We start from the raw sequence: 21,313 nt of genomic DNA on the forward strand, positions 1-21,313 counted from the left end.
CAAGGGTCAGACATGACCCCAGTGCTTGCACAGGGGATACCTTTACCTTTAGATAATCATTCTTTACTTGGACACAGAGAACCTCCATGTAACAGCCTCAGCCCCCCCCCCCCCCGTTACCTGTACTAGGATTAAAAACAAACATATAGGTTTATTATGTCTCCGTAGTTTGGAATGCAGGTTGAATAAAACAGACACACATTTGGGGGAGGTTGAAGACTGTAATTGGTTTAATAGAAAACCCCGTCATCGGCCAGTCCTACCGCTTTACATATACATCTAGTGCGCTGACTGGCCTGTCTCAGTGCCTTGGGGTGGAAATAAGTCCCTGGGGAACCACATGGCAAAAGTCGTGCTGTGGCAGCTACAACTGCACAAAACAACGCTCATCCAAAGGCTTTAGTCACACATTAGAGGGGCCCGGCATGACCTCCCCCCCCGCGCTCGCAATTCCGGGAAGCCAGGTGTGTCACAACCCGGGGTCTAAGATGTAGCCGGGATCTGCAGACCTTGCCCTGTGGTTCCGGCCACCGTGGCTATCGTTGACCGCTGCACATAAGGCGGGCAGGCACATGTACACAGCAGCACCTCTTGACAATCTCGTGGAACAAAAAATATGTCACCAGGCACACACACCAATGGAGACTCTAGGTGTTCAAAGGGATGGAATGAAACCATTTAATAACTCATGCAGTCCCAGATGAAATCCTAGCTGGGGAGGGAAAAATTAAAAATAAAAAACCCAACCTCCCCCCACACACACACACACGATTAGCATCTGATACAGCAGTTCAAGGTTCACTTTAAAGCTCAAGTTCCAAAATGCAAAGCACAGATTTTGTTTTTAAGCGCCTAACAAACTGATGTCCTGCCCAACGCCGGGAACTGGAAGAACATTTTATTTTCAGGGTACAAGAGGATTCTTTTTTTTTTTTAATTTCAAATGTACACTCCCGCTGCACAATGGGATGGCTTGGCAACTGAGTGCTACAAAACTGGGGTGAACGAATCCTGCCTGGATTGGCATTCTAGAATGAAAGTTTGCTCCTGATCCCAGACTCCACCCCGGGGCTCTTGCTATACCTCGCCTGGCGGCTCTGACCCACACTGAAGCCCTGTGGTCAACGCGAGCCGCAGGTGAAGAACTCCAGCCCTTCAGACTCCTCCGTGCCCTCTTGCAGCAGCAGCCAAGGAAGCCCTCGGGAGACCATACCAACCAGCGCTGTTGATTAATCATGTACAAAGGACTTTCCCATGCTCCTGATCAGCTCTCTTGCTCTGTCTCAGCTGGCAGGTCACATACTCCAGTAAAACTGGCCTCTTTATGGTTACTAGCAGAGTTTAAGTTGGGACCAAAAATCTCAGATGAGACAGCATGGGCCTGAAAGCCGTCTTCCAGCACAGCGCTCCCATTTAGGTACATCTCCAGGTGTTTGAACAGTTGCTTTGGGTTCCTTTTGGCAAATGCTTCCAGTTCTGCAAGAAAAGAGATGTGACATTTTCACACAGAAGGAGAAGTACAGCAAAACATTATACAGGGGAGAACCATTGAGTGCCACTGCACGTGCTGCTTGTATGTGCATCAGGGAAACTCATGTTCAAGACCCTGTTGTACTTATGAAACGCACTGGGAGACCCTAGGCCGGTCTTGCTCTCTCAGCCTCAAATATTTCACAAGCATCTCGTGAGTAAAACAAAAGGTGTTTAGAACCAGAAATGCTTCCAAAGGTCCTTGGAGGAAGAGTGCGATAAAAATGATCAATCAACAGAAAGAAAACAACACAATTTGTATGGTAAAGATCACTTTTCACCATATGGACTGGTTACCGAATTTCGTTGGCTGCGAAATTGGATCTTGCAAGTCTTCAGATTTTCTGAAGAGCCAAAGACAGACACAGGAGTATCCAGCAGGCCTGCAATTTCGTGTAGTAAGTGTAGTACTCACTTATCAGGGACAAATTATAGGTGCTTATTTTTAAAGAGCTGGGTCTGGATTCCCCACATCTCTGGGGAATGGATTTTTAAAACTAAAGGGCAGCCCTTTGTGCTCAGAATGCCACCACAGGAAGAGGAAGGATGCATTCACGCACATACACAAACACACATTTTCCCTGCTGAAACATTGCTTGTAGTCTTCACCCAAGTGCCATCCAGATAGCAACCGCCTTCAAATGTATGTTCATCAGTAGCAAAGACTCCCAAAGAGGTCGAGTGGACCCTGAAGTCTACTTCAAAAAGCAATCAATTCATTCTCAAAAGTGATGACGATAAAAAAACACCTGCAAAGCCACAGAATCTGTTCCCAAAGGGGACTTGTTTTCAATATGGCAAAAGCCTAGGTAAGAAGCATCAGGTCCTCTGCTACTGATGAAATTACACCTGAAAGCAGCTGTTATCCAGCTGGCACTTTGGAGAAAACTACAATACATTTGGAAAAAAAAAAGAACAAAACGAAAAACAGACAAGAACCATTTAACGTTGATTAGATTGTCCATCTTTATTGCCTTTGCTCAGGCCTTTGTGCGTTTGCTGAAGAGAACCAAAGCAACCCACCTTTTAGAACAAAACCAGAGTCGGAAATTGTCTTCTGTTGTGTCTTCCAGATGTTGAAGAGGCGCAGGAATAGAGCCACGTACAAATCGTTTAGCACTGCAATGACCTGCTGCCTTCGATTGCACTCTCTGTAAGAGACGAGCACATGAGGTTTATTCCCAGAGCTGCATAAGAAGGCTGCTACTGGATAAGAACAACAGTCCATCAAGTCTAGCAACCTGTTCATACAGTAGCCAATCAGAGGCACAGAAGCCGGAGCCCTTTTCCCTGATGCTGCCTTCTAGCGGTGACATTCGGAGGCCTACTGCCCCTGTGCTCCTAATCACCAAGGCTGACTGATGTACAAAGACAGGAGGCCAAACAACTCAAGGAGATCTTCTTCTGAGAGGTTCATGGTGGTGGAGGAGGAGAAGGAGAGTTGGTTCATATATGCTGCTTTTCTCTACCTGAAGGAGTCTCAAAGAGGCTTACAGTCGCCTTCCCTTTCCCCTCCCCCAAAACAGACACCCTGTGAGGTGGGTGGACAGTCACATTCATCATGGCCTCTGTATAAGAACTCATTTCCTCTGGTTTTCACACACTAGCTGCTCTAGAAATAATCTCCCTTGGAGAGGTTTGGCTGTAATAGTTAAAATTAAAAAAAAAATACTGAAATTCCAACATGTAGTAACTGCCCAGTCAATATTTTAAAGAGTGCTGTAAAAAGACATACACACACATTCTCCTGGCCTTATTTAATGAAAAGTGGAAATCTGGAAGGGAATAATGAAAGACAGACAAGCTGTCATGAAGAAGCAGCATGGTATAGTGGCGAGTATCTCAGACTAAATTCTGGGAGACCTCAGTTCAAATCTACACTCTGCCATGAAACTCACTGGGTTACCTAGGGCCAGATATTTTGTCTCGCCCCAAGCTTCCTGACAGGACTGTTGTGAGAATGAAACAGAGTAGAAGGCAACACGGTTGCAAGCTGATTTGAATCCTAGACAGAAAGAAAAGCAGGGAGGAAATACCTAAGGACAGGGGTGGTCAAACTGCAGCCCTCCAGATGTCCATGGACTACAATTCCCATGAGCTCATGGGAATTGTAGTCCATGGACATCTGGAGGACCGCAGTTTGACCACCCCTGCGAGCTATATAGAACTTGTTGGTAGTGACTAAGGGATGGTGTGGGAGGGAGGAGAGGCATGACTTCCTGCTCTTCCTTATGATGTTCAAAGGACACAAAGAGGAGGTGGTAAAGATCTACGATTCTTGAATTCAACCCAGGGGGGTCCACCGAGCACACAGCAGGAGCATCTACAAAATGAACTCACCTAGAAAGGCGTTCTTCTCTCAGTACCTGGATCACAACACGAGTAATATTGATTGACATCACGCAGAAAGGGAAATCCTGAAAAAGGATGAGTGGGGATAATCAGAAACATGCCTCCTCTTCTCCCTAACTGTAATCAAGTTCTATTAAGGCTATTCATCCCCTGCATTCTCACACACGTAAATGGTTGTGCCTTCCGTTTTAATCCTTCTTTATTGTTCTCCCTCCCCTCTTCCCTCTTTATATGCATTCAATCAAATATATCTCTGAAATAAAAGCCCATGTACAGATCTGGGGCAGAGGGTTCCACTGAACCGATCTTTTAAAAAGTGAGCCAAAAATTTAGATGCCATGGTTTTAAAGGACACGTTCTGGTTTTCGGTACTAAGTCCTTATAATGATTCTGGAGATTTGCTTTTGCCAACTGTCCTCACAATCTAGCTAAAACTGCTTGATTACCCCATTCAACCTGTTTTACAGCAACTTTTAAAATTAACAACAGAATACACACACACACGCTGGGAGAATGCCGGCAAGTCCTTGGACATCTGGAGAGCCGCAGTTAGGTCACCCCTACACAAAAGATGCCGATGGTTCCTTTTGCGGGCTGTCACCTGATCTTGGTTGGACCACTTTTAGAGAATGCTCCAGGGCACAGCAGGATCATCACCCACTGCACAGCACTTTGTTATTTCTTTGGTTTCTGTCCGTCTTTCCAAGGAATGCCCTCAAAACAGCTTATGGGAAAGGTCATTTCTGTTTAGATTTTTGCCCTGAATTCTCAAGCCTGGTGTCAAGACACCCAATCAAAACACAAAAAGCACCAAGGTCATAACCGGGTTGTATTCCAACATGGCTTTCAGTAAATACCCCACTGAAGAAAAAGCTTTAGCGAGAGGCTGTGGCTCACTGCTAGAGACAATTTCGCATACTGAAGGTCCCAGATTGAATCCCCAACATCTCCAGAAATAAAAGGACCAAGGAATAGATGATGTGCAAGACCTCTGCCTGGGACACTGGAGAGCTGCTACCCATCTGAGTAGACAATACTGACTTGGATGGACCAAGGGTCTGATTCTGCAAATGGCAGCTTTTTGTGTGTAATACGTGGGAGTTTCCAGCGTCATGCTGGGGGAGAGAGGACACTAAAATCAACAGGGGAAACAATCTGGAAATTCTTCCCCCTGCACAAAAAAACCTCTCTCCTTCCAAGATTTGCTAAATTTGATGCCTGAGCATCTCTTTTCCTCCTCTACCCCTTCCTTTCCCTTCAGCTGACCCCCTGCTCTCTCCCATTCCATCCCTTCAGGAGCAGTTTCAGTGCTCAAGCCACTTTGAGTGATTTCTCATGGGGAAGGAAGGAAATTTACAAAACCACAGCTTTCTCTAAGCACCCCGCTCCCAGAGTATTTAGGTCCATCCGTTATCTGTGGGTGGGCCTGGTTTTCTTGGTTTTGTCAACTACACAGAGACTAGCCCGTTAACTAGTGGATACCGCGATTATTTGAATGGGCTAATTGCTAGAGCACACCTATCAGGTAAGCCAGGGAGTTCCGTGAAAAGCCAAATGGCAGCCTGACAGACAGAATGTGAAAGAAGCCCTTCCCTGGAAGCCGGAAACATACAAGCTGTCTCTTTCATAGGTTGCTGTTGTTAGTTGCAAAGTCATGTCTGACCCATGGCGACCCCATGGACAATGATCCTCCAGGCCTTCCTGTCCTCTACCATTCCCCGGAGTTCATTTAAGCTTGCACCGACTGCTTCAGTGACTCCATCCAGCCACCTCATTCCCTGTCGTGCCCTTCTTCTTTTGCCCTCAATTGCTCCCAGCATTAGGCTCTTCTCCAGGGAGTCCTTCCTTCTCATGAGGTGGCCAAAGTATTTGAGTTTCATCTTCAGGATCTGGCCTTCTAAGGAGCAGTCAGGGCTGATCTCCTCTAGGACTGGTCGGTTTGTTCGCCTTGCAGTCCAAGGGACTTGCAAGAGTCTTCTACAGCACCAGAGTTCAAAAGCCTCAATTCTTTGACGCTTGGCCTTCCTTATGGTCCAACTTTCACAGCCATACATTTCATAGGTAGATGCGCCAAAAACCTATTCATATTAAAGGCTTGCAACCAACAGAGGAGCAGGATGGCAAAATTTTCTTTCCCATAATGCTTATAAAAGCTTACAAATGCAGACACAGAGAGAGGGAGAAAAAGAGAAACATGCCTGTGTTTCATGATGGGATAGCTTGAAAATCTCTCGCGCGAGAGGCAATATCCGAGAATCCATCACAAAATACAGCAATTGCATCAGTCCGAGCAATCCAGTCCCACGTAGATCTGTGCCAGGGTCTGTCCCTTCAGTACAAGACAGACACACAGGGACAAAACTGTTAAGCCGAGCCCATATATATTCTTGCATAGGCTGTATTTGTAAATTATGGCATACGTGCGGCTACCTTAGAGGAGTAACTGCTAAGCACACAAAAGGCAATGCTAAAATTAATGTGGCCTGAGGAAACCTTAATGCTCTCCCTCATGAGCCCACAACATAATACATCCTCCCATTATGTAAGCCACATCTTACTGCCTCTGAATGTTGAGAGCGAGAGGAAAATGGAGATCGGGATGACAGAGCGGAGTTTTCTGGGCCTCTACCATCTCCCAGAAGATGAGCCGTAATTCCCTGATGCCAAATGTTTTAAGATTCAAGCAGTAAGAACTTCCATACAAACTATGCATACAGCGCGGTTGCAATAATCTGCGGAATCGTTTCTGTGAAAACAATTGCAGCCCTTTCAAAGAAGAAATGCAAGCGACTATGCACTCCTGTTATACTTGCGCACAGGGATCCTTGCATATCACACCTGCAGAGACATACATGAGATACAGATGTGAACAGCTCACAGATCTTGCTGGGGAGGGGGTCAGAGAAGCCACAGCAAAAGTCCAAAAGGAGGAAGCATTAGATACCCAACACCTCCTCTGTCTTCACTGGAGCGTCACAGCGTGAATTCTGCATGGCGCTTAAATCAGCTGTGGAACACAATCTGCAAAAACCTGGCTTTTCAAGAGCTGTAAGCCTCGGGCTATGCCTATCCACACGTCGGATGGGATCTCCAGCAGGATCAGCGCAGGTTTTGGAGTTCACACAGACCGGCGATACGCATTGGCAGTGGGATTATTGCAAAATACACCAGGCCTTTTCTATCATGTTCTAATCTACTGCCTGTCAGCAAGGCCACTGAGTTACAATAAGCATAGAAGAAGAGTTGGTTCTTATATGCCGCTTTTCTCTACCCAAAGGAGTCTCAAGCAGCTTACAGTCGCCTTCCCTTTCCTCTCCCCACAACAGACACCCTGTGAGGTGGGTGAGGCTGAGAGAGCCCTGATATTACTGCTAGGTCAGAACAACTTTATCAGTGCTGTGGCGAGCCCAAGGTCACCCAGCTGGCTGCATGTGGGGGAGCAGGAATCAAACCCGCTCGTCCATACTCCTGACCACAACACAAAGCTGCGCCAGGCCCCATTACCACTGTGCAAGTGCCCCGGAGTGCAAAGTCTTGTTCTTCTGCTCACTACTTCATACCTTGAAACCCCAAATCTTCCCAATGGGATCCATAGCGGGCACAATCAAAACGGGATCCTGTTAATTTCTTGTAGATGGTTTGCAGAATTCTCATGTGCACTTTTTCATTATTATCCAAGCCACCTGTAGAAGGGAAGCTGATTAGATGTTCTAAGTAAATGAGGCTAATGCTGGGAAGACATGTTAATGGTCTAGGGCAGGGGTAGTCAAACTGTGGCCCTCCAGATGTCCATGAACTACAATTCCCATGAGCGAATGCTGGCAGGGGCTCATGGGAATTGCAGTCCATGGACATCTGGAGGGCCGCAGTTTGGCTACCCCTGGTCTAGGGCTTGGATCCCCGAGTTCTTGGTGGGCTCTGCACTGTGCTGTGTGATCCAACAATTCAACAGCAAAGCAACTGGTTTCTTTACATCCTCAAATGTACCAGGTTGCAATTGACAATGTTTGCAGAGCAGGAACAGCACAGCAGAATTTGTGTTCATACAGAGCCTTTTATCTTAGCAAGATATTATGAAGAAGAGTCAGTTCATATATGCCATGTTTCTCTACCGGCAGTCTCAAACGGCACACCCTTTCCTCTCCCCACAACAGACAGCCTGTGAGGGAGGTGAGGCTGAGAGAGCCCTGATATTACTGCTCGTTCAGAACTGTTTTATCAGGACTGTGATTAGCTCAAGGTCAGCTGGCTGCATGCAGCTGGCTGCATGTGGGGGAATGGGGAATCAAACCCGGCTCATCTGAGTAGAAATTGGCGCTCTTTAACCACTACACCAAGCTGGCGTGCTTTGTTGCCAGGAACTCCATTCTAGACAGGATACAGAGGGCAAACTAGCTAAACTTTGAAGGATAGAGATACAGTCCTGTTCTTATGGTTGTGAGATGGGCAGCGAAGGTGTTAGCTGGAAGGAAGGAAGCAAGATCCCCTGACAACAGCAGCTGACACACCAAAGGGAGAGTATCAGAGAAGGAGAAATTATGGGACATGCAGGCGCTGGCCTCTCTATCCCTCTGGCTCTCTACAACCTCCCTCTGGAGACCGACATGAAGAGACAGTGCAAAGTCCTTCAGTTCCAACAGTGATTGTTGGTGGGCAAGAGAAGTATTGGGGAAAACCTTGCCTCAGGGGTAGCAAGCAATACTCACACTGAGCAATTGCCAGAGCCAAGTCCCTCTCACTTTGCAGCTGCTGATGAAGACGGGGAGGGCCGAAAAGGAAGTGGGCGATGGCCACCAGCCCCCTCCTCGGCACCGTTGGCTGAATCTTTTTCTGGAAAAAGGAAAATACATCACAATAGAAGGGAACAGACATGTACTGTAAAGCTTTGCTTAATAAATGACTTTCTTTAAAGGGCAACAGTAGCCGTATCACCACCATGTTTATCAAAATAGAGGCAGGATGACTACAGCTTCAAAGTGTGTTTGGTTTCCGGCTTCGTCTTAGCTTCTGAGCCAGGGGTAGTCAAACTGCGGCCCTCCAGATGTCCATGGACTACAATTCCCAGGAGCCCCTGCCAGCAAGTGTTGGCAGGGGCTCATGGGAATTGTAGTCCATGGACATCTGGAGGGCTGCAGTTTGACTACCCCTGGTCTGAGCGAATGATAAGGGCCGTATGGGTGGAGAGGCCGAGTTCTGAACCTGCTATTGCTTCCGATAGTTATTTCTTTGTTTTAATCCAGGTTTAGAACAAACTAACAAGAAGTATGAAGTTGCCACCCATACCTCCGGAGTAGTTGTATTACATGCACTGTGCCAGATCTGATGGAAGAGTACTTGCATTTATATATGAATAGCATGACTCACAGACGACCTGAACTAGCACAGGCTCTTCTTGTTTGTCTTCTGCATTGGGTCTGCACATGCACAGGCCTAATGTGTGCCCGCACAGAAGGGATGTCGATGAACATTAGTTACAGACACGTGAAAGGCTGTTTTTACACCAGGGTAAAAGGGACTAATTTATCCCCTGATTTGTATTCAGCATAGTTCTCATCTCGCTTTCCATAAAATGCCCAAGGAAGCTTACTTCTAATAGCATAAAAATAACACAATACATTTCAAACCAATCAATTATTCACCATGAATTAAAAAATTAAGCCGAGGGTAAAACAGTCAGGTATCCCTACAGGGCCTTCCAGTGTTTCAGACAATGTTGGAAAGCCTGCAGAAATAAAAATACATGTGCCTTCGGGGCGAGAGGGTCTCACAATCGGGGGGAGGCTGTTGGAAAGGCCAAGTGGATTTCTAAATCAACGGGCTCTCTGAGAGGCTTCTCCAAATGATCTCGAGACCACAAGGAGGTTGACATGGGTGGAGACAGCCCCTTAGAAACTTGGCTGTTTTCAGCTTTCAAGCTTGTAACCAGCACTTTAATCAGACTCAGTAACCAACTGAAAACCAGTGAAATTGATTCAGTACTGGCTGTCTGCTACTAGTCCTCTCTGACCACTGTAGTTTCTGAGCAGGTTTCAAAGCTAGCCTTCCACACAATAACCTAATCTGGTGAACCGTCCTAAGGAGCTGAAAAGCACTACTGCCTAACTCTTGCCACCTGCTTATCCCATGAAAGGAAGGAGTCCAGAAATAATCCATAATACCTACATTTTGTCTGGATTAAACTGAATGTGCTAGGCCTCAGTCTATCAACGTAAATATACACTTGCTGCCTGAAAAAGCACCAGCTTTTGATTCAGGCACTGAAAAGCCCCATATGGGTGATCGGTATGCACAGGCATTTCTGCATTCTCATTTCCCTCACCTGTGTATTCCTGTTGCTTGGGGATATTTTCCTGTCCTGGACGTGTTCTGCTCCCTCTAGTGGCTCATTCAACATTAGACCATTTTATGTCCATCGTATTTAGGGGAATTTGAAAAAAGCCGACTCTTGGTGCAAAGGCCGTGTGGTGGAATGGCCTGCAAGCCCTGTTCCCCCCTGCCCTCCAAGGTTTTCCCATCATTTCATGAGGCTTTTCTTTCTTTCTCTACAGTAGAGTTACTGCTTCTGTATTAACCAGCATGAAGCAGATACCAGAGAGACCTCTCTCATGACAGTAACTTACAGCAAGGAACTTTCAGTCTTGTATGTTCCTCAGCAAGGAGACAGCCACAGATTAAAGAGACGAGAAAAACAGGTGTAGTCAACCTGTGGTCCTCCAGATGTCCATGGACTACAATCCCCATGAGCCCCTGCCAGCGAATGCTGGCAGGGGCTCATGGGAATTGTAGTCCATGGGCATCTGGAGGACCACAGGTTGACTACCCCTGGAGAAAAAGATATTTAAGCGACCAGCTCTATTCTGGTAACACGAGCACTCCCTTATCAAAATGGAGTAAGACTACTTACCTCAGGAAAGGCCTGAGGACTGAGCAGTACCTGTCAGCAGAGCATTTTGAATGCCTGAAATATTTAAGCAACACAACTGTTTAATTAATCCCGGTGGGCTCATACGCACCCTGCAGTCAGAGAGATCTGCCGTTTGGAAATGCTGCAGTGCTTCATTGAAAGAGATTAAGGGTATGGGCCCAGGAGGTTTCTCCAGAATTCCTACAGTTGCAAAAGAGAGAGACAAGGTAGGTACGTGAGGCAGCTGGTGGTCATTAAATGAATAAATCCATCACAGACAAACATTTTTAAAAAGATTTATTAGCCACCTCTCTATGGTATAAATAAAGCATGAGTCAAAGCAGCTTACAATCTAAATAACAATAAAATACAATAAAAAAAACGAGTTAAAATCAATAACTTGAAAGTGCCAATAGGCAGAAAGACTGAATAAAACAGTCTTCACCTACCTCCTAAAGCTCAAGAACGTGGGGGTCAGGAATACCTTCTTGGGGAGGTCGTACCATAATAATGGGGCTGCCAAACTCTTGTGTACCCATCAGACAACTTCTTTCATCAATGGGACAATCAAGAAGGCCTCTCTCCATGTGATCTTAAAATATTTTAGCCAACTTAATAGAAACCTGTGCTATTTAAACTTGTCCATAAACCTCAAGTCAGGGAAAGCAGGGAGGAGGCCAATATGGACACAAGTCAACACCAAATTATTCAAGGTGATGATGAAAAGCCACAAAGAGCTTTTGAAAGATTAATCCAACTGGGCAAGTGGGAAGCAAATGAGATTCAAGTAATCTCAAACATACACACAAACAAAATCCTAACTACCTATACATTGATCACATTTGAAGTGGCTGTAACTATTCAAGAGCCTTTGAAACTGCAAGTAACTCAATTCAACTCATTGTACGGCAGCAGTGCAAAGAAAATACTGTCCTTGCAAGGGCCTTCCAGAGGGATTTCATGTCTGGCACCAATTTCTACCTGTATGATGTATCAGGCAGGACTGGAATGAGAAAAACAGCAACCATGGACAAAGCCTTATACTCTGGCTCAAACTTATCAAAATATGAGAGAGTCAGAGTACCTTTAAGGGCATAAAAATATGAGAGAGAAGCAAGGAGAGCCTGCCTGAGGCATAATATCACATTAGACAGGGAATTTGCATAAATCTCACAATAAATTCCAAACTCCCTCCCCCCTCCAGTGTCCACAGGGTAGAATTAAAGAGGGGATTTTGATTTTTAATAGAGGACCTGACTGCAGGGCGTCAGACAGCCATGCTTCTAGTGACCTGCTGGTGGCAGCAGAGAGTACACCATATTTCTGAATGGGAATGACCAAGATAAAGAAGGAGACGTGAATTCCTCATTGTGGTCTAGCAGCATGGTGTACTTGGCAAAGGCACCATCGCTTCAGATTCAGCAACTGCCCACATCATGTACTTGCAGGATGACTAAAGACTGAGAAACTGAAGGTTTCTTACATGCACTGGTTATGGGCAAATCCAGGGGATTTGACATAGGCCTCCTGTGACTTTTGCATTTTTTCAATTAAGGGTGCCAGTCTCGCTGGCAGAGATGAAGTCAATCTGCCGCACATCACCAACGTGAGTGCAATACAGCCGCAAACTTTCAAAACACATCTTTGAATGTGATATCTTCTCTCAGCTGCCAAACTGCAGGCATACGATCAATAATGCATGCAGGAAGGGATGATGTCCCCGTGAATTTGGATCCCTCATTCCTTCCCCCACTTCTAACAACGGAACCAGCTGAATGCGTTCTCCTGCACAGCCATCAGAGTCCTGTCAAACTGCTGACTGGCACTAAGCCGAGCTTGAGAATTTCCACAAGTGATTCTCTGCTTGCTGTGACAGTGTCAGTTATTTTCTGAACCCTGGAAATGCTCTTTCTGTGTTTTGCTTAACAAGTTTCTTGAGCAGGCTCACTGAATGATGGATATGAAGCAAAAGCAGCAACAGCAAGCATTGCAGTCGTGAAGTTGGTAGGAAGGGGGCTGTAACCTTTTTTCTTAGCTAATCCTCTTTAGTGTCTTTGACAGCCAGTGGGCGGTAGTAGTTCAAGTCAGACTAAGGTCTGGGAGAGACCCACTATGCCAGGTGTGGCCAAACTGTGGCCCTCCAGATGTCCATGGACTACAATTCCCATGAGCCCCCTGCCAGCATGAACTACAATTCCCATAAGCCCCCACCAGGACATGCTGGAGGCTTATGGGAATTGGTGGCCAATGGACATCTGGAGGGCCACAGTTTGGCCACCCCTGCTTATGCAATCCTGTGCAGTTACTCCAATCGTTCTCAGCGTAACCCACCCCACAGAGCTGCTGCAAGGATAAAACAGGTGAATGATAAAAGCCAGTTTCGGGTTCCTGTTGGCAAGGAAGGCAGGGTAAAAATGAAGCAAACAACAAATACATATTTTAAATATGAAAATCAAATCACACAACAATTGCACTGGCATTTCGATGTCAACACACATCTGACGGCAGTCATTTTGAGCTTCAGAAAAACAGATTTGTTAATAGCTGATGAGAAGGAGTTGGCATAGCATAGGTTTGCAGAACCAGTGGCTCACAAGCTGACAGTATAACCCCTCCCGGTAGCCCCTCAGGGGGCAGGGGAGCTATCCATTGCTTGTAGCCTGCCTCTCCTTGGCTCTTTCGTAGTCTTTTTAAATTTCAAGCTTCTCAGCACCCTCATGAAGACCAAATGATTTCATTTACTGAAAACATTAATTAACCGCCTTTCTGTCTTGCAGAACTCAAAGGGTTTTTTGGTATGAATTGGCCTTTCTCAACTTTTTTACCATTGAGAAACCCCTGAAACATTCGGCAGGCTTCCAGAAAACTCAGAATCATGCAATTTATGGGTGGGGAGCAGAACTGTATACATAGCACCTGCGGCCCTCCTCCTCCCAGGCCTATCACTGGCCATTTTGGGAAGGGTGGGTTGACACGACCGTATACGGTCACATCTCCCAATAAATGTTTAATACATTTTTAAAAAATATTATAAATTAATTAATTTCCACCCATTTGGAAAACCCTTCCAGGGCCACCAAGAAACCACAGGGTTTCATGAAATCCTGGTTGACAAAGCCTGGCATAAATAACGCAAGACATGTACACACACACAATAAAATAATAACTACTATATTAAAACAACGACTATAAACCCCATAAAAGTCACTGTTTTAAAACACCAGTTAGGACTGCCAATGATAAAAGGCAAACCAACCGAAATGCAGTCCTAAATACAATTGCCTTCAACACAGCTTGTAGTTCATGAACTTGCCCAGCACTTTCCGGGCAAGTACAGGAAGAAGACGACGCCTGGCGCTGTTTCACGTCTGCTGGTTATGCAACTGACAGCAGGGAGAGAGAGAAGGCACACACTGCCCGCAGCACCTGGCTTTTTGGCCCATTCTCTCTCACACATACCCTTTGCCCAATGAGCCAAGGCAGCAGTGACAGTACAGTGATCTGGACAGTACAGTGATCTGGAAAGCATGTGATCTGGACAGAACGGGCGTTGTCAGTTGTCTTTCCTGCTCTGAGCTTGCTGTTTGAAAGCAGCCCAATGAGAAGAAGAAGAGCTGGAGGGGGGGGTTATACCCCGTATTTCACTCCCTGGAGGAGTCCCAAAGCAGTTTACAAACACCTTTCCTTTCCTCTCCCAGCAACAGACACCCTGTGAGGTAGGTCTGAGAGAACTCGAAGAGATCTGCTGAACAAGGACAGCCCTAAGAGAATGGTGACTAGCTCAAGGTCAGCCAGCTGGCTGCCTGTGGAGGAGGAGTGGGGAATCAAATCTGGTTCTCTAGATTAGAGGCCACTGCTCTTAGCCACTACACCACAATGTCACTTCAAACATGAGTGTGGTTGGGGTTTCTCTGGCCACAACAATGTTCTTTTTAAAGACAGGACATGACATCAGGGTCCCCTCCCAATGCCCATTTCAGCTTGGGAAAACAGCATGGGTGGGGAGGCTGAAGCCCCACCTGCCCAAATGCCACAAGTCCAACATGAATTGGACCCCAGCGCACTTGGGAATATTAGATCCTCAATGTCACACCTACCTTTAACAAAGAATCCAGCTGGGGTTAGGGGAACGCTGACCCAACTCACGTCAGAGAGAACGTATACATTGGGGAGAAGCTGCAGCTTCAGCAAGCAATGATTTGGCAGTCCCTGGAGGGCTTAATTTTTGTTATTTTATGGGAAGACAACACTGCTTTAATTTTAATGTCATGGGGGATTTGAATCCATGCTAAATGAGACAATTCCTTCTGCCCTCCCCCACCCAAAATATATTTTCCTGTCATGAGGGAACCCACTGGAAGCAAATTAAATCTCTCAAATGTGCCTATTAAATAATGTGGTTTCTCTCTCAAGCATGCCCCTGGCAAAAGGGGCGGGAGGAGAAAACCTCTCTTGACAGAAAATGCTACTTGATCCCATTATTAAATAATTACTAGCAAAAGCTTTTTTCTATCACTCGTTAGTTCCTTTTACTTAAGGCAGGCTTTCTCAACCAGGGTTTCCTGAAACGCTGGGGTTTCTTGATGGCCTTGGAAGGGTTTCCCAAACAGGGGGAAATGAATTCATTTTTTTATATATATTTTAAATTTGTTAAACATTTGGAGGTTGACAAGACCATATATGGTCATGTCAACCCACTCTCCCCTCCCAAAATGGCCAATGATGGGCCTGGAGGGGGTGGGAAGGAGAGGGCCCTGGGTGGGCATGTGGATGGGCTCTGCTTCCCATCCATATTCTGTATCAGGGGTAGTCAAACTGCGGCCCTCCAGATGTCCATGGACTACAATTCCCATGAGCCCCTGCCAACGTTTGCAAACGCTGGCAGGGGGTCATGGGAATTGTAGTCCATGGACATCTGGAGGGCCGCAGTTTGACTACCCCTGTATGTATCATCGCACCACTTCTGGAGTTTCTTGAAGCCTGCAGAATGTTTCAGGGGTTTCTCAATGGGGTTCCCCACGGCTGATCTAAGGCTACAAATCCTATGCTTACTTACTTGATAGTATGCCCCAGTGATGCTTATTCCTGAATAAACATACCAAAAATCAACTAAAATCTGTTTGTTTGATAAATTGCCAGTTATTTATTTATTATATATTTGTATACCACCCTCCCTGAAGGCTCAGGGCAGTTCACATAAAACAGAACAGAAGCAATACAGATAACTTGGATTAACAATAATGAATGAAGTGAAACAACAAGCAACATGGAACCATAGAAAATCTAAACATTAAAGTAACTCATACCCAGTGGGTTGGGCGGAACTGCAGTGGGTGCCATAGGAGGGGGCTCAGGAGGATGGCCCTTGGGAAGTGATAGTACAGGTCAACCTCAACCAAATGCCTAGCGGAGGAGCTCCCTTTAGCAGGCCCTGTCAAGTTCCATCAGGGCCCTGATTTTTTCTAGGAGCTCGTTTCACCCTGTGGGGACCAGGTAGTTGCCCCTGGGTTTCCTACCAATCTGTGAAGGATCTTATAATAAGGTCCAAGAGGGTTTTTAATTACTGACATTTTAGTCCAATTGCTGGATATTATGCTGGAAGACCTGGTTCCTTAGTCTCACTGAGACTGCAACACAAAAGACATTCCCTCCCAAATTCCAGTTAAGTTCCACGGATCTGTTATGTCAAAATCCAGCTCTGACATTCTGGCAGTCCTATCACATATCTAGTGTTATCACTAGACGGCCACAATTCCCAGTTAGCTCCAGTCAAGATGCAATTTGCTTATAAGAAGGACCGGAGAGAACTGAAGTGGTGTTCATTCTCATTCGATCCCTAGAGCTTATCCGTGTGTTCTTAGTTTTGGCCATGAAACGCCATGGCTCTCTAAGGAGAAAGTATCTTCCATAGAAAGATCTATGGAGCCCACATGTACCATTAGCCTCCTAAGAGTCCATGACTAGCTGTACTACAGATTCTTTATTCTTACAGTGTACAATGAGCAATGTGTACGAATTACCCAAGAAGCTTCTAGTCCCTGACATATGAAAGCTAGTTCAGGGCACCGGTGAAGAGCGCTGACCTAGGACCAGGGTTCAGATCTCCACCAAGTTCAGGTGACCTTCAACCAGTTACTCTCCCTCAGCCTAACCTAACTCTCAAGGCTGTTGTATAACTAAAAATTAATGAGGGGGGGAAACACTCATTGGAGGAAAAGCACCATAGAAAGGAGAGCGCCCTATGGGAGGGTGGTATAAAAATCTAAGGAATAAATAAACAGAAATTAAGAATTCCTGGACTGCATGATTTCCAGAATTTTCACTACTGTTGCGTAGTTAGAAACATTTTCTGGATGGGGTAATGCCCCAGTACTTTCTCCTCCCTGTCACCAAGAAGCACCTGTTATTTCCTCTTCCTGTCACCAAGAAGCACCTGTTTCAGTGCTGAATTGGTCTCTACTCCAAAGGAAATGTTATGGCCATACCTCCTGGGTGGACATTTTCCACAGCCTCCCATTCTTCTCTGGCACGCCGTACTTCTTCGGTAATATCTAGCAACAAAGAAACAGAAAAAGATGAGATTCCACTCTAGCAAACTTCAGAACCACTGCCATAACTGAAAGTTCAGGACTCAAGATGATGACTTTGTTTTGAAAAAATGAGGGGGGGGAAATATTATTCTACATACAACGGACTGCATGACATTTACACATATTTCACAACAGCCTCCAGAACCACCAAGAACTCTTATAACCTTATAATTTTATAACTCTTATAAGGCTGCCATAACTTTTTACCCCCGCTGTACAAGAACAGCCCCGAAGTGCAATTTGCCAATACCACCCTCCTTCATGTAGGGCTGGCTTCTGTACAGCTACAGTACCTCCATCACCAGCAAAGCAACAGAATTCAAGGCAGAACGTTTCATCTGCTGAACCCTTACCCAGTTCTCTGCATCCATTGGCTGCTGTGGACAGAGACTGCAAGAGCCCATTCTGCTTCAAGGCAGAAATCTAAAACCAAAAAAAGGAGAGGTGAGTCAAACATAATCCATGAACCTGGCAGCAGTCTTCTCTACAAAGGCGTTTTTCACACTAATATCCCATACAGCCTTGCACTGATATCTCTCTCATTGTTGTAAGGTCTTCTCCCATGTGAAGAGCAGGAGTCTTGTAAGTAACTGTTCTGGAGCACTTTCCTAAGAGAAACTTGCATGGCATCCTCCATGTTCACCTTTGGCTGGCTATCAAAGGTGGCCTCAATGCAAGGAGCATTCGTGTTGTATAAGTTTTAAAATCTTTTTTTTTCCCCTGCAGAACTGTAGAACTGCTGGTCTTGAAGAATGCTTTGATGATAATCATGGCGAGTTTAAATTTTTAGCTAATTGTCTTTTAAGACACTGGTGCCTGCTGGTTAACTTTTAAAGGATTAGAGATTTTAAGGCTTTTGTATTACTCGGAGCAGATTTTACTGTTTTAAAATTTGTTGTAGAATAGGATGGAAAGAAGTATTTTTTAATGAAAAAAACAATAAAGGAATGTCTTAGCACAGTTTTTTAAATCCCCAAATGCTTAATAGGCTGTAGTGTTTGTTTAGCTGAAATAATCAAAACTCTTTGATTGATTTAGAAAGAATGTCTGCTTAACTGAGTGGCAGGTTTTTTAAAACTTGATTTTTTTCATGGCAAGTTCCTCCTAACCCACACGTGTCCCCTTAGAAAATTTCCTCCTCTTAAACATAGGAGCAAATGCCTTTTCAGACGGAATGCCTGCTGTGATATACATGGGGACTGTCTTTGTAAAAATGAAGATTTTTGTTTGAGAACTATTGATTAACTCAGACGCATACATATGTAAGCACACCCCATAATCAACTAAAACTCATCCAATTGACTGAGACCTTTTTAAAAAATGAACCAAGGATAAACTCCTACTTTCAAATAATCGGTTGCTATACATTTAAGTTCATTATGATGCCATCCTAAGAAAATATTCCTGGGAGTGGGCACTACAGAATAAATATAAATAGGATCCTGAGTAGATCAATTTTGGATTGCACTCTCAGTTATGGATAAGGCCAGAACTATGTTCTATTGTCCAAACGGTGTTCTTAGGAGTACAGACAGCATGGTGCCTATGAATATGAACTGGAATATAAACTCTAGTTGACATCCTGCCTTGGCCACTACCAATAAGTGGTCTTCAGCTCCCCATCTAAAACATAACAGCAATACTGATCTTACTTACAGGGCTATAAATAAGGATTACTGAAATGATACAGGAACACACGAGGAATGCTACATAAAACATCAGAAACATTAGGACCTGGGCTGAACAGAAATGACCATGGGAAAGTTGGTTGTCATAGCATCTCCCCACCACAGCTGTTGTGTATTCTGAGCCCAACAGGTGTCTACTGCAGAGGACCTAGAGCAGGGGTAGTCAAACTGCGAATGCTGGCAGGGGGCTCCTGGGAATTGTAGTCCATGGACATCTGGAGGGCCGCAGTTTGACTACCCCTGACCTAGAGGTTAGCAGCTAGTAAGTAGCTAGTAAGTAGAATACGCACAGGTACAGATTTGAAAGCTGGAAAAGAAACGCCTTGCTCTTCAAACTGGCGACTGTCCGTGCTGCATCTGCTCATACCCTAATGGAAACAATGAGATCACAGTCACCAGGGAATGAATGATCACCTCCCAAAGGCACCCAGGTTTCTACAAGGGAGTGGAGAACACGGTCAAATGGCACGTCGTTGCCTCCCATAAAGGAAACCACTGCTCTAAAGATAACCACAAGTTAAGAGTTGCATCTGAGCTGTGCATCCTTCAATCACTGTCTGAGAACTATCAGCTACAAATCCAGTGAGACTGGCACGCATAACATGTCAGATTTAAGCCCTGCCAACTGACGGTCCCCAGCAATTAACAAATGCCGCTTAAACGAAAGGACTGATTGTTCAGTGCTGCATTAATGCAAAAGGCCCATCTAGTTGGGCAGCTCCTGTGGGAGTTCCCCATTCAAGAGGAACTACTGGAGAAGCCTGAATGGATCTGCATTTCCCTCCCCAGCCTAAGGATGCCAACTTGTTGACGATGCAGCCTCTTATGCTGTGAGCAGCTGCTTACCTGGCAACTATCGGGAAGCGCCAGGTTACAATCTACAGGTTTGCAACACGTACCTTGAAAGGCCCTTCTGCAGCAGGTCAAGAGGCAGCTGCAGCATCTCTCACCTGGTCCTCCCTCAAGACAGCTTTCTGCCTCCTTCTCCTGCCAGCTGTAAGAAGATGAGCTACACTGCAGGCAGGCAACTGGAGGATAAAGGGACCAGAGAAGAAAAACTGCTGCTGCTGCCCCACTGCATCAGGCTATTTAAAGGCACGCTTTCTCCATGTTATTTCCAGGCAACCCCCAGCAAGCCCGTTCCCACCTCCATACCAGAAAAGGCACCAGCCACCTCTCCTGCACCTTTCCACCCATTAGGCAGCCAAGGTAGGAGCCCTTCTAGGGGAAAAGTTGGCCACCTCTCAGCAGAGCAGCCAACCTCTGACGAAGCCCTGTGCCAAGGAGGGTGACCTGCATCGACTGGCAGACGCTTTGCTTCATGCCCGGGTTGCTCCTGGTCACACGCCTACTTCCATGGCCAGCAGCAGGCCGGCTGGACCACCTGGGTGGACTTGGCAACATGGTTCCCAGACCAGTCACAGCCCCCCGACCCCGCACAGCCCCTCCCAGCACTAGAGGCGCCTACTGCACAGCGGCCAGTTGCATCCACTAACCCCATTGCAGAGAGAGAGAGAGAGGGATACACGTGTACGCGCATTCACACATGACAGTCGCGCGTCACGCCCCCCCTTCTCCCCTCCCGGCCGCCCCACTGCCCTGCCTCCCCGCGCTTCTCCCCGCCATCCCAGCAACGCACCCACGGAGGCGTCATTCCAGACCAGCCGGGCCGAACAACGGAATTTTCTCCCTCTCAGTTTTTCCTCCAATCTCAGCCCTGGAGCCAGCCTCCCCCACACCTCGCACGCCTGCGCGGCGCCTTGCATGCCGGGAGTTGGAGTTCTCGGGCGCTCGCCTTCCCTCCGCCGCATCGTTTGCGGTTTAAAGAGTGCGACATTCGCGGGGGCCGTTCGTGCCCGGCAAAAAGGGGCTGTGCAAGGCGGGGGCTCGCTGCAAAGCGGTGCAAAAAGCTCTGCCGCCCCGTCACGGCGTGCGTGTGTTAATCTGTGATAATGCTATTTCGGAATCCTAGCTGAAGGATCTGGGAAGGACTCCGGAAATCGTGGACCGTAGATGAGCTCATCAGCCAAGAAAACGGGAATTGCGTGAAATGTTTCTATTAGCAGTAGCGGCAGCAACGGTGGTAGCGTTTTATTAACAACGGCCGTGCCTCTGAGCATGTGCAGACCGTTCCTCCCTCTCTGCTGCAGAGCGGGAGCTATGTTTTGCAGCAAAAGGCCATTTAACGGGGCAGTTCTCTGCAGAGTGACTCCATTCTCAGTCTGTTGATTTTAATGGGTTGAGATTGG

At 46.3% G+C, this 21,313-nt stretch overlaps 1 protein-coding gene across 4 annotated transcripts; it reads right to left on the reverse strand.

The window, feature by feature from the left end:
- Positions 1-207: 207 nt before the first annotated feature.
- ELMOD3 (ELMO domain containing 3) lies at positions 208-20,847 on the reverse strand. Of its 4 annotated transcripts, none has more exons than XM_077305790.1 (12): positions 20,704-20,824; positions 19,964-20,092; positions 19,355-19,432; positions 17,730-17,799; positions 17,272-17,337; positions 10,896-10,987; positions 8,589-8,712; positions 7,443-7,565; positions 6,081-6,211; positions 3,871-3,947; positions 2,554-2,681; positions 208-1,476 (listed from the first exon to the last, which is right to left on the reverse strand). In XM_077305790.1, the coding sequence occupies exons 3-12, from the start codon at positions 19,427-19,429 to the stop codon at positions 1,265-1,267; spliced, it is 1,098 nt and encodes a 365-aa protein (XP_077161905.1). In that variant the 5' UTR covers positions 19,430-19,432; positions 19,964-20,092; positions 20,704-20,824; the 3' UTR covers positions 208-1,264. The 4 variants fall into 4 exon arrangements, with proteins under 4 accessions (XP_077161905.1, XP_077161906.1, XP_077161903.1 ...); XM_077305791.1 differs by having other exon boundaries at positions 19,964-20,058; positions 20,704-20,805; XM_077305788.1 differs by lacking the exon at positions 19,964-20,092 and having other exon boundaries at positions 20,704-20,847.
- Positions 20,848-21,313: the final 466 nt, after the last annotated feature.

Source organism: Paroedura picta, chromosome 12, assembly GCF_049243985.1.
Source record: "Paroedura picta isolate Pp20150507F chromosome 12, Ppicta_v3.0, whole genome shotgun sequence".
Classification (NCBI taxonomy): domain Eukaryota; kingdom Metazoa; phylum Chordata; class Lepidosauria; order Squamata; family Gekkonidae; genus Paroedura; species Paroedura picta.

Bases quoted from the DNA above. Each gene is read 5' to 3' on its own strand.
- ELMOD3 (XM_077305788.1), bottom strand. The intron at 10,988-17,271 runs GTATGGCCATAA...TTGCAACTGTAG, and splicing joins GGAAAATGTCCACCCAGGAG to GAATTCTGGAGAAACCTCCT. The intron at 1,477-2,553 runs GTGGGTTGCTTT...CTTTTCTTGCAG, and splicing joins CTCTGGTTTTGTTCTAAAAG to AACTGGAAGCATTTGCCAAA.